This window comes from Pelodiscus sinensis, chromosome 19 (assembly GCF_049634645.1).
Source record: "Pelodiscus sinensis isolate JC-2024 chromosome 19, ASM4963464v1, whole genome shotgun sequence".
Lineage (NCBI taxonomy): Eukaryota > Metazoa > Chordata > Testudines > Trionychidae > Pelodiscus > Pelodiscus sinensis.
Genome location: NC_134729.1, coordinates 13,392,445 through 13,414,285, shown reverse-complemented (window position 1 = coordinate 13,414,285; position 21,841 = coordinate 13,392,445). Strand labels below are relative to the sequence as shown.

Genomic DNA, 21,841 nt, shown 5'->3' with positions numbered 1-21,841 from the left:
GCTAACCTATAAGCACGGGCTTATCAGTTAATCCTACTGACTACACACACTGCCCTGCCCCCCTGCTTCTGTATCAGGCAGCAGCACAGAGGTTGAGGGGAACTGATGCTCGGGAACAGCAGGCTTTAAGGTGGCTTCCTGTGAGAACCGGCTCCTGCAGAGCCACCTGGCCCCCACTCCACTGATGCTTATTGAGAGGCCGTGTGCAGGAGGGCAGGCAGCCACGGGCTCCCACCTGCCCCCCTTGCCAAAATGTCAAGCGATTACATGTTTATACAAATACCTGATAGTTAATGCCCCTAATGTATATGAGAGATTCATTAGCCGTGGTTTAGCTGGACCGTGCATGAGCCCTTCACGCCATTTCTGAGGCTGCGCGTGGTCTGGCTCCCGCCAGTTCCTTCTAATTGGATACATCTGTAAGACATAAAGAGAAACTCCAATCGGGGAGGAGGGTGGGACATGGAGCACCCACGGGGGGACACACCTCGAAGAACCATCGTTACTGCACAAGGTGAGTAACTTCCTCTTCTTCTTCAGGTAGTGTCTCCGTGGGTGCTCCACTCTAGGTGAGTACCAAGCTGTTGTCTGGTCTAGGGAGGTGGGATAGGACTCAGGATCTCTGGATTGTGGAAAGAACTGCTGATGCAAGAGCTGAGTCTCGAATAACAGTGTCAATTGCATAGTGCTTTGCAAATGTAAATTCCGAAGACCACGTAGCTGCTCTCCTGATGTCTCGTAAGGGCACGCCGGAAAGGAAAGCTGTGCACGAATCGATGTTGGCAACGTTTTGTGCTGTATCTCGTAACATTGTGTAATGCATTTTACGATGGACTTAGAAATCCGCTGTGCGGATAAAGGGTGACCGCTAGATCGTTCGTCCATGAATAGTAAGAGGTGCTGTGATTGTCGGAAGGGCTGTGTTCTCTGAATATAGAACACCAGAGCCCTGCGGATATCCAGCGTATGGAGTCTTGCCTCCTGAGGTGACTCATGTGGTATTGGGTAAAAGGTAGGTAATATTACTGGCTCATTGATGTGAAATTCGGAGTTCACTTTTGGGAGGAATTTAGGGTGTGACCTTAGGATAACTCCAGTGTTCGTGAAGAGAGTATAAGGCGTTGGCTGAGAGAGCGGCAAGTTCGCCTACCCTTCATACTGAAGTGATGCCTAGGAGGAGGACCACCTTCATGGTAAGTATTGGGAACTCACGAGATGCCATTGGCTCGAAAGGTGGCCCTGTTAGAGTATCTAGGACTAATTGAATGTCCCAGGATGTTGGAGGGGCCTTCCGCGGGGGGTAAAGATTCGCCAGGCCTTTGAGGAATCTTTTTGTCACAGGGTGAGCAAACACTGACTGTCCTTCCATTATGTCCATGAAGGTGGAGATCACAGAGAGGTGAACCCTTATGGATGGTATCAAGAGGCCAGAGCGTTGGAGATACAATGCATAGTCCAAAATCCAATGGATTGGTAACATAGCGTCGAGGCTGTTGTCATTGCACCATGATTGGAAACGTAGCCATTTAGAAAGGTAAGTTCTTCGAGTGATTGCCAATTATCTCTCCCCCATTTGGAGACAGGTTGTCCCATTTCGCCTAGGCCTGGTCAGATATCACCTTGGACAAATAGGTGCTGGACATAGTGTCTCGGGGGTACTCTATCCCCTTCCTGGGTCCCTTCCCTTCCCTCCCCCTTTTCCCGTCCCTCTTCAGGGACCCATCTCACGAGGCCCTCCTCAGACAGGAGGTCCTCACACTCCTGGAAAAAGGGGCAGTGGAAAGGGTCCCTCCCCATCGGAAGGTCTATTCCCGTCACTTTATTATCCCAAAGCCAAAGGGAGGCCTTCGGCCCATCCTAGATCTCAGGGCCCTCAACAAGCATGTAAGAAGGGAAAAGTTTCGGATGGTAACCCTGGCCTCAATCATTCCAGTACTGGACAAGGGCGATTGGTATGTGGCCCTTGATTTGAAGGACGCCTATTTTCATGTTGCGATTCGGATGAGCCACAGGAGGTTTCTCCGGTTTGTAATATCCCACCAGCACTTCCAGTTTACGGTCCTCCCCTTTGGGTTTTCAACGGCCCCCAGAGTGTTTACGAAATGTATGGCGGTGGTAGCGGCCTACCTTAGGTGGATGGGAGTCCAGGTCTTTCCGTATTTAGACGACTGGCTCGTCAGAGGTCGTTCAAGGGACCAGGTCCTCGCGCACATAGGTTTGGCGCAGTCTCTTTTCAACAAACTGGGTCTGGTAGTGAACGAGGAGAAGTCGACCCTTACCCCCACTCAGAATACAGAGTTCGTGGGGGCGGCCCTGTGTGCCAAGATGGGGCGCGCTTACCTCCCGCGAGCCAGGTTCCAGGCGATACAGACCCTAGTGTCAGCCCTGCAGCTGTCTCCTTTGACAACAGCATGGTTGTGCATGAAGCTGCTGAGCCATATGGCAGCCTGCACCTATGTAGTCAGACATGCCAGGCTGAGGCTCAGGCTGCTGCAGGCATGGTTGGCAGGTGCGTTCAACCAGGCCAGGGACGGCTGGGACCAGATCTCACAGTGGCACAGGGAGTCCTCGCTTCGCTCCGCTGGTGGACATTGGAGAGTGAGGTGTGTTCAGGAGTTCCCTACTGTGCGGGACTGCCGTCGGCACAGCTCATCATGGACGCCTCCGACGACGGTTGGGGGGCACACCTACAGGACCGCAGGACACAAGGGCTGTGGACCCCCCAGGAGCGGGGGTTGCACATAAACATTCGGGAACTGAGGGCGGTCAGGAGGGCCTGCAAAGTCTTCCTGATCATGCTCTCGGGGAAGTTAGTGTCAGTGCTGCTGGACAATACCGCAGTGGTTTTTTACATAAACAAGCAGAGTGGAGCCCGATCATCCCCGCTGTGTCAGGAGGCGGCTCTCCTGTGCGAATTCTGCATAGCCCACCGCATCCAATTACACGCGGCATATTTGCCGGGGTGCGTGAATACGTTAGCAGACTCATTGAGCAGGTCCTTCAGAGTCCACGAGTGGTGCCTCAAGGGTGAGGTGGCGGCACACCTCTTCCAGATGTGGGGTCATCCTCTAGTGGACCTGTTTGCTACCAAGGTCTCCATTACTTCTCCCTCCTGGGCCTGGGAGCAGGCTCGAGAGGGGACGTCCTGACTTCAGCGAGGCCTCAAGGTTTGCTTTATGCATTTTCCCCATTTCCACTGGTTCCCAAGGTGCTTACCAGGATCAGGCTGTTCAGGTCATGGGTAATCCTGATAGCCCCGGATTGGCCCAGACAGTTTTGGTATCCCATCCTGTGGGAAATGGTGGTGGCCTGCCCTTATCGCCTGCCGCTGACCCCAGACCTAGTTACCCAGGACAGGGGCGGGAACATCCTGTATCACCTGGATGTGCAGTCCCTCCACCTGACGGCGTGGCTTATCCATGGCTGAAGCCCTCAGAGGGCTTGCTCTACGGGGATGTATGCCACCAAATGGAAGCGTTTTTCGGCCTAGGCTCAGAGTTGGGGTGTTTGCCCCTCCTTGGCTCCTGTCCCGGTGGTCTTGGATTACCTTCTTGGGTTGCGACAGGCGGGCCTGTCCGCTCTGTCGGTACGGGTGCATCTGGCATCCCTGACGGTGTTTCATGAGGGATCAGGGGGCAGGTCTCTGTTCTCCGACCCTCTGGTGAAAAGGTTCCTGAAGGGCCTAGATAAGCTGTTTCCCCATGTGAGGACCCCGGGGCCACAGTGGGACCTTAACGTGGTGCTGAATAAACTCTTGAGTCCCCCCTTCGAGCTGCTAGTGTCCTGCCCTCTTAAGTTCCTGTCTCTGAAGGTGGTTTTTATAGTCGTCATTACGTCAGCACGCTGGGTGTCTGCATTGCGCGCCCTGACGGTGGAGCCTCCGTACTTAGTGTTCTCGGCAGACAGGGTTCGTCTGCGTCCCCACCCCGTGTTCCTCCCCAAGGTGGTGTCAACCTTTCATGTGTTGCAAGACACATACCTCCCGGTTTTCTTTCCCAATCCCCCACAGCTCCCCTAAGGAGCAGGCTTTGCACTCCCTTGATGTGAAAAGGGCACTGGCATTTTATATAGACAGAACTAAGCCGTTTCGCAAGACTTCTCAATTGTTTATTGCCTACGCGGATCGGATGAAAGGGATGCCGGTTTCAGCCCAGCGGCTGTCGGGGTGGATATCCTTCTGCATTCAGGAGTGCTATGCTCTCGTGCATTGGGAGCTGCCTCGTGTCGGCTCATTCCACCAGGGCCCACGCTTCGTCCGTAGCCTTTGGGGCCCACGTTCCAATCCTTGAGATCTGTAGGGTAGCTATGCGGTCCTTGGCCCATACGTTTACAGAGCATTATGCGCTCACCCAGCAAGCGCAGGAGGACTCTGCCGTGGGTGCAGCTGTGTTGGGTTCTCTCTTGTGAACAAAAGGAAGTGGTTGAGTGGCACGCAGCATGTTGTGTACCTGCTGTATCTCTCTGTTGAGTTGTTTATGTGTTGTGTTCTGTTCCAGTTCTGCATTAAAGTTCTTGTTGCACTGAATCTCAGTGTGAGGGTTCTGTTGGATGACTCCAACCCCGCCTCTGGGGTAGGAGCAGTTTGGTAGTCACCTCGTTTGAATGGACATGAGCAATCACTCGAAGAAGAAAACAGGGTTACTTACCTGTAACTGTTGTTCTTCAAGATGTGTTGCTCATGTCTGTTCGATTCCCCCTCCCCCGCCTCGGAGTTTCTGGCAAGAAGGAACTGAGGAGGGGAAGGGCCAGCAGGGTACTTATGCTCCGCTATAGCGGCGCCACTCCAGGGGACGATCTGCCAGCCCGACGGGTACCGCTGGGGAAAAAATGCTCCGGTAACCGTGCACACAGCACACATGCACCTTGTTTGAATGGACATGAGCAACACATCTCGAAGAACAACAGTTACAGGTAAGTAACCCTGTTTTTTGCAGGTAGAGTCGCGCCTACTGTTTAACAGAACATGTTTTACCTCTTGTGTGCAAATGAGCTCTGTGCGATGGAACCAGCTAGCAGCCAGGCCATGAAGTGTAGCTGGTCTATTTGAGGGTGCATTGTGGTCCGTCCCCATTGTATCAGTAGGTTTCAGACTGCAGAAAATGGTATGGTGGATGTAGGGATATCTGCATTAGGACTGGAAGCCACGTTTGTCTGGGCCAGTACGGGGCTATTAGTATAATAGTTGCCCGGTCCGTAATTATTTTTTCCAGTACTCTGGGAAGAAGTGGAATAGGGAGAAAAGCGTAAAGTAAGCCTCGTTTCCATTTGAGGAGGAAGGCGTCCCCTAGTGATTTCAGTCCCACTCCTGCTCTGGAACAGTAACTCGGGCATTTTGCATTGGTATACATGGCGAATAGATCTATGCGTGGATAGCCCCATCATCGAAAGATGAAGTGAGTGAATTGCGGGTTCAACTCCCACTCGTGTTGATGGAAGAATCGTCTGCTGAGCGTGTCCGCTATAGAGTTGTCCTTGCCTGGCAGGTATGTTGCAATGATATTGATCATGTGCTGGTTGCATCAATTCCATAGGCATGTAACCTCTGTACAGAGGGATTCGGATCTCGCTCTGCCTTGGCGGTCGATATATTATACCACAGTAGTGTTGTTGGTAAATACTTGGACTGTGCGGCATGTGATTTTGGACACAAACGCCTTGCATGCATTGCGTACTGCCCTCAGTTCTAACAGATTGATGTGTTGGAGTGATTCCGTTGCCGTCCATTGGCCTTGCACCCACTCTCCCATGCACTGCGCTCCCCATGCAATGAGGGATGCGTCCATGGTGTGGAGGCAGGAAAAGGGAATAAGGGAATTGTGTGCAGCCATCTTGGTCTTGTTAACAAGAGAGCAAGAGTCAGGCTAAGTCTGTGGCCTGACAACGCGAGATCTGTAATTAGACGCTGCCTTCGCCTCTCGCCTCCATACGGAGATAAGGATAAAATGCTGATTCTGGTAGGGACCTTGAGATAAGGAGCATCTGGGTGGAACTAAATAACTGTTAGCCATTGGTGTTTGTAATGGGAAGGAGACTAATTGTTATTGTTATTATATTTAATAGACAGTATATAAACTGCTTCATAATTGCTTGTATTCGAAGATCAGCCTTGGGGGAGGGGGCTCCGCCCTGTCCGAACCAGTTTTTCCCTTGCTGCAGCTCGTAATAAAACTGCCTCTGGCCACTTGTTGCTTACAAACTCAGAGTGAGGACAATGTTTTCTTCCACAATGGTAATCTGGATGTCTGGTTGTGGACGATGGAAGGGGATGCCTGTAAGCATGTTGGAGGCGGATATCCACCATTTTAGAGAATGTTTGACTGTATGGGGCATTGTAACTGGCCTGTGAACATTGTGTTCACCAGGGCGGTATACTGACGCGATCCAGTATTGTAGGCATCTCAGGTGCAGCCTTGCGTGCTGTACCATGTAAGTGGTCACTGCCATATGTCCTAATAACCTTAGACAAGATAGTATGTCGATTCTTGGACTTATCAAGATAGTGCGGGTGAGATCCTGAATCTTCTGGAATATCGTCCTTGGAAGGTACGCCCTTGCTGTTATAGACTCTAACTGTGCCCCCAATGAACTCTAGGGAAGTTTGAGGTGTTAGAGAGGACTTTTGGATATTGATGACTAGACCTAGTGTTGTAAATAGGTTTTCTATAACGTGGGTCTCCCACAGGGTTTGGTCATACGTGGGTGCTTTGAATAAACAGTCGTCTAGATATGGAAATATCATTATGCCTTGTCGGCGGACGTAGCCTGAGACTATGGAGAGGGTCTTCGAGAAAACCCTCGGAGCGGACGACAGGCCAAAGGGAAGGACTTTGTACTGAAAATGTTGGTCGTCTATCATGAATCTGAGGAAGTGTCTGTGTGCAGGGTGAATTGTGATGTGAAAATATGCTTCTTGTAAATCTTGTAAATCAATCTCCTGGGTTCAATGCTGGAATTATAGAAGCTAGCATCACCATCTTGAACTTGTGTTTTCTGAGATACCGGTTGAGACATTGTAGATCTAAAATGGGTCTCCACCCTCCTGATTTTTTCTCTGCAAGAAAATAACAGGAGTAAAAACCCCTCCCATGGAAGTGATCCAGTACTCTCTCTACAGATCATTGAACTGTTTGACATCATCCACTGGAGAAGAGTCCCCAGGGAAAACCACGTCATCTGGTGATGAGGAGGATTTGTCAGTTGGGGACTGTGACTGTGCCTCTGGCTGATCAAGGGTGGGTTCTGGCTGTACCGGTTGGTGAGGTGTAGGCGGTGCATCCCCTGAGGAGGTTGGGGGTCTAGTGGATGTCTGTGGAGACGGGATTCTGGTGGTGCTGGTCGATTGCCTTCGATGGTAATATGGAGAGGGAGAACGACTATATGAGCATCTGGGAGAGTAATAGTGTCTGCGTCGATGATATCTGTTGTATCCATGGTGCGAAGAAGATGTGTAATATGGTGAGTATTCTCTGTGAGAGAAGCGTCGATATCCCCTGTGAGGGGATCTTGTCGCTGATCTTTGAGATCGAGATCTCCGCCTCTGGTAAGAAAGTGAGCATCGCCGGCCATGGAATCTCTGCGGAGATGGCGAGAAAGGTGGAGAGCACCTGTAGTGTGTGGCCGATGGGTCTCTTTGTTGCATGTGCACCAAAGGTGACGACTGCCCTGGAGAAGGCTGAGGAGAGAATGCTTCTGGTTCTGGGCTGGGAGATGGAGTTATTATTCTCCTGGATTTATGAGTTGCCTTGTGGCCGGAGGTTGGTGCTGGCTGCGGTGCTGCATGGACCAGCACCTGTGTTGGTGAAGGCACTGGAGAAGACGATGCTGCTGTAGTCAGCACCGGTGGGATTGGTGCCGCTGACTCCAATGCGGTCGGTGCCAGCACGAGCTGTAACGGTGCCGCATGACTATCTGGCGCTGCAATCGGTGCTGTCAGGTTATTTCATGGAGAGCTGACCGCGGAGCCCGAAGATACTGATGGGCTAAGGCAGAAAGATAAAGAGGGCGATCTTGGTGCCGGGCATGGTGCCAGCTCCTTGCACCACAGTGCTGATTTTTTCGGTGATGGTCTTGCCGTCAGTGCCGATTCTGTCGGTGCCGATTTCGTCGGTGCTGCTTGTTTTTGTTTAATTGGCGCTGGTACTGAATTGGCCCTAGGCGGTGCTGGAAGAACCCTCGCCACTTCCCTGTGCGAGGCTGGACTCGGCTCCAAGACCGTGCATCCTGTCCTGTGCCTGTGGGCCTGGCTGCCCGAGGCTAAGCCAGATATGCCCGGTCTGTCTGCTGCACTGATCCTATGAGAAGCCTTACCCACGGTTGCGGGGTTCATGGCAGAGTCTTTCTCAGCAGATTGGAGTGCCTTGTTGAATAGCAACATCTTCAGGCGCATCTCACGGTCCCTCCTTGCACGGGCCGTGAGCTAGGAGCAGTGAGGGCACTTTTGGGGAATGTGACCCTCTCCAAGGCACTTAATGCAGCTCGCATGGCCATCTGACGCTGGCATGGTGTCACGACATGACGAAGGTTTTTTAACACCAGGAGACCCCAGCATTTTGAATTCTTCTTCTTGTTCGTTTTTCTTTTCTTTTTTTAAACTATATATAACTAGGGTAACTGAGAACTATGTATAACTAACTTTAACTAATTTAACCCTGTTTTTTTGTTTGTTTTTTTTGTACAAAGTAAATGTAACTAGAGTAATTACGAATGAAATGAAGATTAAAGTAAGGAAATCTGGATCTTTTTCAGTCAGAAAAGAAAGAGAAGCAGTTCACTCCGCCTGCGACCGTGAACGGTTAGGAGGAACTGGTAGCAGCCAGACCATTCACAGACTCAGAAACGGCACGAAGGGCATGCGATACCACCGCACATGCATGGTCCGGCTAAACCATGGCTAATGAATCTCCGACCTGCGGCGCCGGGACGAGCCCAACACTTAGAGTGGAGCACCCAGGAGGACACTACCCGAAGAAGAATTGGGGAAGCTATCTTTGTAATGGGTGAGATAATTAGCATCTTTGTTAAGGCCCATTCATAAAATGTCAAATTTAAGCATGAATGACAGTTCTGAGGCTTCTCCTTGAAGTCTGGAGTTAAAATCTCTTTGAAGCAATATGCATATTTAAAGGTCATTGAGAGAATGGTCAGTCTGGTTAACATGGCTGCATCTCTATCACTATACCACTAGAGGGTATGCACAGACACACACACACCACAAGAAGGCATGCACACACATGCACACACACACGCACACACACATATACCACTAGAGGGCATGCACACATATGCACATACACAGACACATACCAATGTGCTCCCCCCAGCAGTAGAGGACACAGAACTATTCTGAAGAGTGTCTCAGTGTCTCCCTCAACCCCAGAAGTCCCCTTAACCGGCCCAGCAGCACGCAGAGCTCTGGGGCACACACAGGGGCACTAGCCGGCAGAGCGCAGCCAAGGGGTGGAGTCTCTCACCTCCAGGGATAATGTCACATTTCCCTCTCCACACTCAGACTTCAAAACCCTTAAGGTCGAATTGAGGAAAGAGCAGAATCCGCTGCTGCTGCGCAGTTCTCCCTGCGGAGAGACCCAGGCAGAGGGTGAGTTCCGCGCTGGAGGGGACCCATACTGTGGTGTGGCTCATGCAGGGGCCTGAGTCTGTCACCCCAATTGTCTGACTAAAACTTTGCTCTCAGACTCGCCCAGCACACGTGCCATGGTGCTGTTCCCACAGCCAGAGCCTGACACGGAGAAAGGGACAGCGTCTAGGAGCAGCTGGGATACATCAGGGCTCAGCACTGCAGAAAGCAGCCAGAGAGCGACACCCTGGCACCTGCCTTGTGCAGATGACGTAGTGCTCCCAGGGGAGAGGATAGAGGAAGTGAATGAAGATTTAGAGACATATGGAGGTGAGTATGTGAAAGAAAGGGCATGAAAATCGGCAGACGAAATCACAGGTACATGCTCTGTGGATTCAGTGCTCTCCTGCAGGAAAACATCAGGACTGTACATTTGGGGCCTGTCACTAGCAAAGCTACAGACATTTTAGATGGGGTTATAGCAAGGGCTGATTTTTGAAAACACCTTAAGGTGAGAAGTAACAGTCAACATGGATCTATCGAGAACAAGTTGTGTCAAGCTGACCTAATAGCTTTTGTTGATAGGATATAACAAGCCTTGTGGATGGGGGAAAGCAGTACACGCGGTGTATCTTGACTTTAGTAAGGCTTGTCACACTGTCTCCTGGGACCTTCTCATAAACAAACTAAGGAAATTAAACTTCGATGGAGCTACTAGAAGGTGGGTGCATAACTGGCTGGATAAGTGTTCCAGAGTGTAGCTATCAGGGGTTCAGAGTCAAGCTAGAAGGGCATATTGAGTGAGTTAGGTCAGTAGGGATCAGTTCTGGGACCAGTTCTGTTCAGTATCTTCATTGATGATGTAAATAACGCATAGAAAGCGCACTTGCAAAGGCTGTGGACAATAACAAGTTAGGAGGAACTGCAAGTGCTGTGGCTGATAGGATTATCATTCAAAATTATTTGGACAAACTGGAGAAATGGTCTGAAGTAAATGGGATGAAATTCAATGAGGACAAATCCAAAGTGCTCCACGTAGCAAGGGACGATCAGCTGCCCATGTACTAAACAGGAGATGCCTGCCTAGGAAGGGGTACTGTAGAAAGGGATCTAGGGTCATAGTGGACGACAAGCTACATATGAGCTAGCAATGTAACACTGGTGCAAAAAAAAAAAAGAAAAGAAAACACCATTCTAGGCTGTATTAGCAGGAGTATTGGGAGCAAGACACAAGAAAGAAATTTTCTTCTTCTCTACTCCATGCTTATTAGGCCACACCAGGAGCACTGTATCCAGTTCTGGGTCCCACATCTCAGGAAAGATATAGAATTATATAAATTATAAATTATAGAACGTTGAGGTGAGAGCAACAAAAATGAGTAAAGATCTAGAAAATGTGACCTATCAGAGAAGATGGAAGAAATTTAGTCTGGAGAAGAGAATAGTGAGAGGGGACAGGATATGAGTTTTCAGGTACATAAAAGATTAGACAGACACCTGTCAGGGAAAGCTGAGATAATACCTAGTCCTGCCATGGTTGGGGGGACTGAACTACCAACAGCAAAGGTATTTCTCTGAGAATTTCCATAGTAGGGGGGCAAAACACAGGGCAGAATCCCCGACAAATGGGTTCAAACGTACCTGTGGAGAGCGACTCCTGCACGTCTCTGTTATTCCCTCGAACTTGGTGCTGCAGTTCATGCTGGGCACTTGGAGCAAGGGGGAGGGAGGAGCAGACATTAGAACTTTCCCTTCACATTTTCATATCAACTCGCTCCTGCCTGGGGAGAAATCCCTGTCTGCTCCCAGTCAATAGTTTCACATGCGGTTCCTACAAACCTCCCTCCCTCCCTCCCTCCCCCTCTCACTCTGCCTCTCCCCTGTATTCACAGAGTTTGAGGCGTCCATGGGTGGGATGGGATGATGGGACTTCCTCCGATGGCAGGTGGCCCGTTGGCAATGGCCAGTAGCAAACCCCCCAATGGCTGGAGATGGGACACTCAACGGGGAGGGCTCTGAGCTACCCGGATCGTTGCCAGGCAGATCTTGCCCACATGCTCAGCGTCTAACTGCTGGGCCGTGTTTGGGGCCGGAACGAAATTTTCCCTCAGCTCAGACTGACAGAGACCCTGAGGGGTTTCACCTTCCTGTGCAGCCCTCCAAATAGACCCCGACCCCCAGCTGGAGGTCAGGGGTCAGAGGTTAGGGGTGAGTTTGGAGTTGGTGAGGCTCCATGGCCTGCGATGTGCAGGAGTCAGACTAGAGGATCCGGATGGTCCCTTCTGGCCAGGAGTCTATGAGTCCTCTAGCTCCTGGGGCCTGGCCCCACACCCATGGAGAGCCCGAGAGGACTATCCCCTCTGGAATCCAGACTCCCTGTCCCTGCCAGAGCCCACTCTTGCACCCTGAACCCCTCCCCCCGAGGCCTCCCCAGCTAGACCCACCCCCACCCCTGCATCCCATCCGCCTTCCCCAGGCCGGTGAGAGCCAGTAAGGGAAGGAGGGAGCAGGCCACTGAGAGAGGGGAATGTAGTGAGAGGGGCCTGGGGCCTCTGGAAAGGAACAGGCCGGGGAGTGGCCGGGAGGCCATGGTGCAGCTGTGAGAGACTCAGCAGGGCAGGGTGGAGGCCAGAGGAGAACTCACCCCAGCAGCTGTTCTCACTGGCGTTCCTGAATCTGGCTTTCCCAGAGCTGGACTTGTAGCCATCGGTACAGGTGCAATAGAAACTCCCAGGCAGGTTGTTGCAGGTGGCGTTGGGTCCGCAGTTTACTGGATTGGGCCCCAGACACTCGTCGATATCTGCAACAGGAGGGATGCTCTGTTCAGCCCTGGCAGGGAGACGTTCCCCGTTCGCCTCCCCGCACTGACCTGGCAGCAGGAGCCCCAGGACCCAGGTGCCCTGAGCATTCAGCACTCACAGACCGGATTCACAGCAACACGGAGGCCCTGCTAGGCCTCTCTGGAAGTATCATGGCCTCTGACAGCCCCTTCCCCATATCCTGTGTAGGGGTCTCCCCAGACAGCCTGGAACTGGTGTAAGGGCCCTGCCCCCTAACTCATCGCACAGGGTAGATTGGGTCATGGCTACACCCCCTCCACGGTGGCTCTTCTCTGCTGCTGGAGCCCATAGCGGTGGAGCAGGGGAGGGTGACCAAGTATACGGTTTTCGCCCAAACACCTAGTCGAACAGGGACCCTGGTAGCTCCAGGCAGCACTGCTGATGGGGCCGTTCAAAGTCCGGTCAGTGGGGCTGGGGGGCTCAGGCTGGCGAGTCCCCATTGGTCCTGGCACCACCCTGTGACTATTGGATTCTGATACGAACACGCCAAACATGTCCTGTGTTGGCTTCTGTGGGATCAACTGGCCTCACCCACCTGTAGCGGGTGGGTTGCCCTTGAGTGACTAGCAGCACTTCTCTGACAATGCACCTCGAGTGGGGCCAGCCCACAGGTGAGGAACTTTGCTGTGACCCTGCAGACCAGCAGGTCAGCGACGGCTGCTACGGACTGAGTCCCGCACGGACAGGTGACCTGCTCACGTGACAAACTCCATTTTGTGAGGAATTTCCACACAGGGAGAACAATGGAATTCCCTCCACAGGGGCAAGGGTGTAAAGGGGCCCAGAGGTTCCTCCAATTCTCTTCATTCCAGCTCATCACTACCAAAACATCTTTGCTATGAACTGATCTCAGAGGTACCGATGACCCTTCTTAACAGAGGATGTATCCCAGATACTCAACAAACAGCAGATAGATCCATCTCTGCTACAAGCCTGCACCAAGAACAATGTGATTGGTGTGTGTAATTTGATTCCTTTAACAATTTAAATCTCTCTGTCTCTCCCTCCCGTCCTGGTACAAATTAACCTGGGACCGTGCCTGGTCCTTTGGGATCAGAACAGCCAGTTTGGATTTGGTCTAATTGGTTTTGAAAGCCTCTTCTCTTAGCAGGGGTGCAGGTTGTGCAACGGGAGAGCTGGAGTGTTGATGGGGATTAGTTGTGTAACCCCAAGCTGGCCAGTGTGGCAAACAGAAGATCTCCCTGTGACTGGTGCGGTGCCTCATGCTACAGGACCCACAGTCTTCGGCTATAACTGCACCCTGATTTAACTCTCTCAGTGGTGCCACCAGAGACCCTGCAAATCACATGCCCTGGGCCTGGGAAGTGACCAGCGCTTCCAGCTCCTAGGCGAGGGGTCTTGGGGCTTCTTGTGCTGCCCAGGTCCCATTGGCCAGTTCACTAGCTGGCAAGAGACTCTCAACACGCCTGCCCCAGCCCAGGCACTGAGGCTGTTGGACACAACCGGGTGTAACATGGAGCCCGGTTAGGCAGGGAGCCCGGCTGCACAGCTGACCAGGAGCCCCTTGTGTTAAGCTCACCCATGAATTTTGAGCCTCAGCACCTGTCCCACCCTGAGCCCCCTAAACCCAGATGCCCCTTCTGCACCCCAAACGCCTCATCCCCAAACACCCACCCAAGGGCAACATCTCCGTCCAGTTCCCTCACCCCTCCCACATCCCAACCCCCTGCTCCAACCTGCAGCCCCCTCCCGCATTACAAATCCCTCAGCCAGGAGCCCCCTCCTGCACCTCAAACCTCTAAACCCAGCCCCACCCCAAAGTTTGCACGGCCAACCAGAGCCCTCAGTCCCTCCCAAGTACAAACCCTGTCCCACCCAGGACCACTTCCTGCTCCCTCAACCCCTCGTCTGGCCCCACCCTGAGCCTGCACCCCGGTTACAGCCCCCAGCCCCTCCTGTATCCCAACTGCCTGTTCCAGCCATCGGAAATGAGCAAGGATAGAAGGAGCAAGGCACAAAGGGACGGGATGTGTGCTGAGTGAGGGGTGGGGTAACACGAGAGGGGCGAGGCAGGGGCATGGCTTGGGGAAGAAGAGCAGCTGCGGTGTTTAGTTTTCTGCTCTTAGAGAGACGGCGACGCTGATCAGGGTGTAGCCGGGGTGCCAGGTGCTGCTCCTGCTCCCTGCTCCCCCGGGCCAGCAGGGACAGCGCATGCTGGGCTGAATCTCTGGCCCACACACAGGGCCCTGTCCCAGGCTCAAGGGGCACTAGCAGCTGAGTGCTGGGGGCAGTGAGGGTCCCTCCCTTCCTCCAGAGCCTCCCTGCAAACCCAGCAACTAATTCCCAACCCAAAGGCCGAGCCAGGCGAGATCGAGGCCTGTCTACGCTGGGGGAGCAGTCGCTGGTAACAGCTGATCACGGCCCCAGTGAGGGGATCAGAGGCCTTTAGTGCAGCTGGCAGCCACCTCTGGTGCAGCACCAGCCCTGGGATGAGCACAGGGCTGTGGGAGACTCAGCAGGGCAGGGTGGGGGCCAGGGCAGAACTCACCCCGGCAGCTGTTCTCACTCGCGTTCGGGAATCTGGCTTTCCCAGAGCTGGACTCGTAGCCATCGGCGCAGGTGCAATAGAAACTCCCAGGCACGTTGTTGCAGGTGGCGTCGGGTCCGCAGTTTACTGGATTGGGCCGCAGACACTCGTCGATATCTGCAACAGGAGGGATGCTCTGCTCAGCCCTGGCAGGGAGACGTTCCCCGTTCGCCCTCCCACACTGACCTGGCAGCAGGAGCCCCAGGACCCAGGTGACCGGTGCCCTGAGCATTCAGCACTCACAGGCCAGACTCATGACACTGAGCCCCTGCTGGGCCACTCTGGCCCGGCCAAAGAATACGTGGGGCCCAACGCAGGACGCTGTGTCTGGCCGAGCCACACGGCCACGTGGCTCCCAGTCAGGGCAGAGAGTGAGCGGCCGGGTGGGCAAGGGCAGGAGCTGAGCACCGTGTGGCCTTGAATACGTGGGGCCCAAGGGAACCGCCTCGCTTGCCTTGCCCAAAGGCCGGGCCTGCTCTCTGGGACTGGCTTGGAGCTTTATCCTGGAGGCCCCAGGCATGGGCTATAAGTAGCTCTGTCTTGAGCGATTCGCCCTGATTTGAGCCTCCCAGTGGTGCCGCCAGAGACCCGCTACATCACACGCCCTGCACCTGGGAAGTGACCAGCGCGTCCAGCTCCTAGGTTGTGGGTCCATGGGGCTTCTCACACTGCCTGGACCCTACCGGCTGGTACGCAAGCGCAGCCTCCTACCACGCCTGCCCCAGCCCAGGCACAGAACTTGCTGGACACGACCAGGGCGCAATGTGGTCCTGGGACAGGCAGGAAGCCTGGCTTAGTCTCGCTGCCCTGCTGACCACTAGCCCCTTGAGTTAAGCCAGCACCCCAATTCTGAGCCCAATCGCCTGTCCCAACCCTGCACCCCTAGACCAAGATGCCCTCTTAGCACCCCAAACTCCTCATCCCAACCCACTCCCCTGCCAACACCTGAGCACAGCTCACTCACCCCCTCCCACAGCTCAGCCCACTACTTCAACCTGCAGCCCCCTCCCACATTCCAAATCCCTCAGCCCCCACCCATATCCCCTCCTGCACCTCAAACCGCTCACCCCAGCCACACCCCAGAGTCTGCACGGCCAAGCAGAGCCCTCAGCCCCTTCCTAATTCAAACTCCCAGTCCCATCCCAGCCCCCCTTCCTGCACCCTGAACCCTTCATCTGGCCCCACCCTGAGTGCACCCCAGTTAGAGCCCCCACCCCCTCCCGTATCCCAGCTGCCTGCCCCAGCCCGGTGAAAGTGAGTAAGAGTGGGGGGAGCAAGGCTCTGAAGGAGGGAGGATGTAGGGAGTGGGGTGGGGTGAGGCCTGAGGGAAGGGGCAGGGCCAGGCAGGGCCTAGGGAAGAAGTGAGGCTACAGTGTTTGGTTTTCTGCTCTCAGAAAGTTGACAATGCTAATCAGGGCCTGGCTGGGGCTTCCGTTGCTGTGCCTGTTCCCTGCTCCTCAGGGCCATAGAGGGCAGCGCCCGCTGTGCTGTATCTGGGGACCCTGCACAAGGCCCCTTCCCAGGCTCAGGAAATGCTCCCCTCCTATGCCAGCCGGACACTGGGAAAGGCTCCCCCAGAGCAGGCAGGGGTTCTGGTTGTATTGTCCTGCACCCAGCCCCACTGACAGCGATTCTGGGCCTTGTGAAACACTAGTGACCCACCGTCCCCTCTCCCCCCGAGTGCCTGAGCGATCTGGGGTCGGACGGGGATCCCCGTTACCATCGCAGGTCTCCAATGAGTCAGTGAAGAAGCGACCCCCTCGTGACAGGAATCCCTCCAGGCAGGCGCAGTGGGTGCTGTTCACACAGGTGGTATTTGACGGGCAGATTAGGTCAGGGCAGATCTCAGAGGCACCTGCTGGGAATGGAAACCAGAGTGAGCCGCCCTGCGCCGTCTGCCCCTTCCCCCGGCTCATCTCACGCCCTGCGGGCCCCTGCCCATGCGCTCCCGGCAGCTCTTCGGCCCCTCGTCTCCTACTCGCTCCTCAGACGGGCTGGGGCGAGCGGGGCCTGGTCACTGGTGAGCACGGTCAGCCCCTCTCGCCCTCGTGGAAGGGAGGGAGGGGCCCACCCAGGTGTAAGGCAGGCAGGGGCGGGCGGGCTCTGCAGGACGCTCTGATAACCGTCTGTCACACTGGGGAAGCAGATCTCCAATTGGGGGATCTACCCTTCACTGCTGGGATCTGCACTAGGCTGTAAAGCCTTTTCCAAGAGCAGCATGCGGAGCCTAAGCTCCCGTCCCTCTTGGCTCTCGCTGTCATACCACAACCGGGGTCCCATTTCAGGGAACACGTGTCTCCCCCACACAGCCAATGCAGGTGCTGTGCCCGTCGGAAGCAGGCAGCGGGTCAGCGCAGGACAGGCATTTCGTGACGCCCTGCGAGCCCGGCATGACAAGACAGGCAGGGGCTGTGCGGCCTCTGCAGGACGGCTCTGCTAACGGTCTGTGTCCTGCCCCACGGCCCACCCCCCACATTTCTGTCCTGGGCTTCCTCATTTCCACAGCTCTGCCGATGACCCTCAGTCCTGGCGATTCTAGCCCTGGGACTCCCCCCAACCGCGGTCACAGCTGCACCCCCAATCTGGAACTAGGCCTGAGCTCTGTACCCAGGCAGAGCTGTGCCAATAGGTCTCAATCCCACCCCAGCCCTGCTAGGCCAGCCGGCTAGTACTCCAGTCCCTGCTGTCTGATCCCCAACCCCTGGGCAGAGAGTGAGGCCGAGCAACACCATCAGGAGGCGTGTGAGACTCAGCAGGAGAGTCAGCAGTGAGACTTGGCAGGAGGAGGAGTCATGTTTAAAAGACAGCGGCCTGGGGCAGACTAGAACCTGTAAGCAGAGGGTGACACACATACTGAATGGGTAAATGGACACAGAGGGGCTAAACCTCACACAGAGAGAGGGCCAGGCCAATGTTCCCTCTAATTTTCCCCACCCGTGTGCGGAATAAATGTTATTCTGTGCACTGAGGCATGTACAAATGTGAACCACCACTAGAAACACAGGCTGCTGGCTGTGGGCACTCTGCTAATCAGCTGGTGGCACCTGAATCCCTTCTGGTGGCCACCCAAGCGCTCAGCTCACAGGGAACACTAGGCCAGGCCCTCAGCGGGTGTATGCTCGGCCTTTCACTTCAGTCTCAGGGGGGTGGCTGTGTTAGTCTGTGTCTGCAAAAACAATGAAGAGTCCAGTAAAACCCACTTCACCGGATGAATGGGAGTGGAAGCTCCACAGGCAGGATGTGGATAAGAAAGAAGTTGCTTGTGTTGAGGCTAATCAAGTCAGGGCAGAAGTTGCACATTCACTGCATTTGGTGGGGGATGTGACCATAGTCACATCCTGCACCTTTGTGATGAGTTAACCAGTTCACGTCCTTCTTCAACCCTAAATCGATGGTGTTGAAATTGCAAATTATCCAGTTCAGTGTCTCCCTCTGAGGCCTCTCAAAAGGTGCTTTACCCTGTGAGCATATTGAGCCCAATGGTTATGGCCCAATAACCATACCTTATCCCTATGAGGCAGTCAGGCCCAGTGGCCACAGTCAGTAAGAACATCCCTTCTGGAACGGCAGTGAGGCCCAGATATCACAGTCAGTAATAACATACGCTGCCCTCACGGCAGTGGGGCCTAGCGTCCAGAGTCACCAGCCCTCTCCTCAGAGCAGTGGTCCTGTACCCAGCCTCCTTACAAGGAAAGAGCTACTGTTTGCAACCTCTGAGGCTGGTCTAAACCAGCATCTTTCTGCCTTGTCTTTTTGGGACCGTACTGTGCCCCTCATCTCTCTGTTCCGCACACACATATCCCAGGGACCAAGAGCGTGATAGCACCTCCTGGCCTCATCCCACCTCTATCGTCCTTATCTTTGGGGCATTCCAGCAAGAGCAACTGCCAGCCTGTGCCTATGGCAGAACCCCCCCCATGTGCTCATGCTGACAGGTTTCTGGCGAAAGAACAGTTACTTTCCTCGTAACTGTTGTTCTTCAAGACGTGTCGCTCACGTCTAGTCCTTGTAGAGGTGTGCGTGCAGCGTGCACCTGTTGTGGGAAAATTTTCCCCTAGAAGCACCCATCGGGCCAGCAGGGGAGCCCTCTGTAGTGGCGCTGCTATACTGGCCAGGATATACCCCTGCTGGCCTCCACGCCCTCGGTTCCTTCTTACCAGATCACTCCGAAGAAGGGGAGGTGGACGGGATGTGGAATGGACGTGAGCAGCACATCTCAAAGTACAGCAGTTACCAGGTATGGAACCGTTCTTTCTTCTTCGAGGGATGGCTCGTGTCCATTCCATGTAGGTGACTCCACAGCAGAAACCCCAAGCGGCAGGGTCGGAGTTCTAACCTTCCCCTGAATGGAGGACAGCCCTACCCAAGGCAGCATTCTCCTTTGTCTGATGCGTCAGCGTGTAGTGATCAGAAAAGGTATGAACAGAGGACCATGTGGCAACCCTGCAGATATCTAGGATCAGGACCTGCAGCCAGGAGCTACAGTGTAACACCAACCCCATGCCCATGGCATGTGCAGCCTCATCAGCTCCAAACTCAGGCCGAGAATCCCCGGGGAGGAGTTCGGTGAACTTGTCCATGGAGGCCCAGATGTTGTAGGCATAGCAGGACAGCAGAAGCTGCTGGTTCACTATTTGAAATTGGAGGCCTCCAGATGCGTATAGGGTTGCCAGGTGTCTGGTTTTAAACTGGACAGTCCAGTATTTGAGCTTTCTGTTCGGGAAACAAATTGAGAAAATAGAAATGTCCGGTATTTTCTAAATGAGATGGAATGTAGATTGTGTTATAATGTTAAGTGTATCTGGTATTTTTGTTGAAACCATCTGGCAACCCTAGATGCATAGGGCCTTTCTTTCTAACAGGTCCATCTTTTTGGCACCGCTGTTCTTAGAGGTGGTGCCCAGCTGGCCCTGCCTCTCCCTCTGGTTCACCGCCTGAACGACAAGCGACCCCAGAGCTGGATGAGGGAAAAGGTATTCACTCCCTTCCTGGGAAACAAAACACCACCACTCGGCCTTCTTGTCTGGTGGTGGAATAGAGGCCAAGGTTTGCCAGAGGGACCTGGAGATTTTGGTCACCATTTTATTGATTGGGAGGGCCACTCTGGTGGGGGTGTCTGATTGCAGGATGTTGATGGTAGGGTCTGAGTCCTCCAACACCTTCTCAGCCTGGACCCCCAGGCTTTGGGCCAGTTGGTGAAGGCGGTCTTGGTGTACCTTCAAGTCCATGGAGGGTATGGAGAGGAGAGTGTCGCCCAGGACCTCATCCAGAGAGGAAGATGAGGACCCCTTTGGGCCTGTCACCACAGGGACAGTGGCCTGCGAAGGGCCTTGAGAGGCCACCGACGAGGGCACTGTAGGTGGCTGGATCCCAGGGCCCTTGGTCTCCAAAGGATGAGGGAAGATCTGGCCTGGCGGGAGCAACTGCCCCACGTAGGGGACCGAGTCATTGGGGTCACTGAAGGAGCCACCCTGGACCCAGAGAAGACTGGCTCCGGTCTAGAAGAGCCCGCATCCTGGCTCTGGTGGTAGGCCCACGGGGTCCAAAACAGCCATTCAGATGGAGTTGGTGCCAGTGGGGGTCATGACTGCTGCATCCCCAGTACTGGGCCAGCTGTGCCCATTGGGGCAGTTGCTGATGCGCAGAGGAACTACGGTGCCATGATCAGTGATGGGAGTAGGACCAGTGCCAAGACCGGGATCTGGATCCTCTGGACGATCATGGTGACTCCGCTCCTGAGTCGGTGGAGTACTCCAAGGCCGACCAGGGCAGAGCGGAGGTGGATGCAGCCGGTGACCCTACAGTGGGGGGGTGCCGGGCCATCAGCTCTGGCTTGCTTTGGTGCTGATGAGGGGGAGGAAGAGGAGGCATGCCCAGCCCCGGGCCCGGTATGCTCTCGGTGGGGCCAGGGGTCATGGCAGCCAGTGCCACATTTGGTGCCGCTTGAGACCCTTGTCCCAGTGCCAGGTCTTGTGCTGAGGCACAGGCCAGAGTTGAGGTTGCTGCTGGTGCCGATAGCTGGTGCCGTTGGGAGGGCAGTACCAGGGCGGTGTTTCCTCAGTTCCGGTGCCAGGGTGCTGGGAGCCCTAGCCTCCGATCGGGTCCCAATCCTTGGCTGAGGGCAGTGCCAAAGTAGGAGAGGGGGAAGTTCAGTCAAGTCCCTGGCAACCTCAAAGGCCTCCAAAGTCGAGGGATCTGGGCAGTCCCCCAATGGACTGGGGTCCCAGTGCGGAACAGGTCATTTACCCGAGCAAGATAGTCTGGGCTCAGCGCCCGATGGTGCCACATGCCCCACTTGAGCGTGCATGGAGGGCACGCACGGTGGAGGAGACCTGCACCTGCTGGGCCTCCTCTTTTTCTCAAGCACTGGGAATTGGAAGCGGTGCCGGGGTCTGCGCGGTGCTGGCGAGGCATGTGAATGGCTTGACGCCTCCTGCACCGAAGCTGGTGCACTGTGGGTTGCTGGTGCCAGGTCGGATGCCAGTGACAGCCACAAAGCTTCCTCCATCAGGATGATCTTGAGGTGCGACTCTCTCCCCCACTTCATGTGCAGCTCATTGCAGGAGGAAAACCAGCTAATTTGAGTTAGGGATTTATTTCAAAATCACGTTTCACTGCTGCATGTAGACGCAGGCAGTTACCTTGGGCTAGTCAATTTCTAAAATGGCAACCGGCTGGGAACATGCAAATCAAACACGGGATATTTAAACCCCGTGCTTCATTTGCAATTTCAGTTGCCCTCATTAACCTCCCTAGATCAATTTAGGGGCCTAGTGTAGACGTATCCTATGATACTAGAACAAAGAACTTTAATACTGGGTACCAGCGAAAGGGCATTTGCTAAGCAAGAGCAGAAGCCTGTTCCAACAATCATCATGG

General features: G+C 54.3%; 1 protein-coding gene across 8 annotated transcripts in view; it reads right to left on the bottom strand.

Moving 5' to 3' along the window:
- Positions 1-21,841, bottom strand: part of LOC102453197 (adhesion G protein-coupled receptor E3-like) — a 58,475-nt gene that overhangs the window by 26,740 nt on the left and 9,894 nt on the right. For 6 of the 8 annotated variants that reach the window (XR_012896659.1, XR_012896660.1, XM_075902420.1 and 3 more), the window contains exons 3-7: positions 16,683-16,820; positions 14,924-15,079; positions 12,219-12,374; positions 11,216-11,283; positions 9,471-9,572 (exon numbers count right to left, since the gene is read on the bottom strand). Coding sequence is in view for 6 of the 8 variants with exons in the window: in XM_075902420.1 (XP_075758535.1) it covers positions 9,471-9,572; positions 11,216-11,283; positions 12,219-12,374; positions 14,924-15,079; positions 16,683-16,820 (620 nt within the window). In the remaining 2 variants the exon portion in view is untranslated. The remainder of the gene's footprint in view (positions 1-9,470; positions 9,573-11,215; positions 11,284-12,218; positions 12,375-14,923; positions 15,080-16,682; positions 16,821-21,841) is intronic. The other 2 variants (XM_075902421.1, XM_075902425.1) reach the window with 1 other exon arrangement.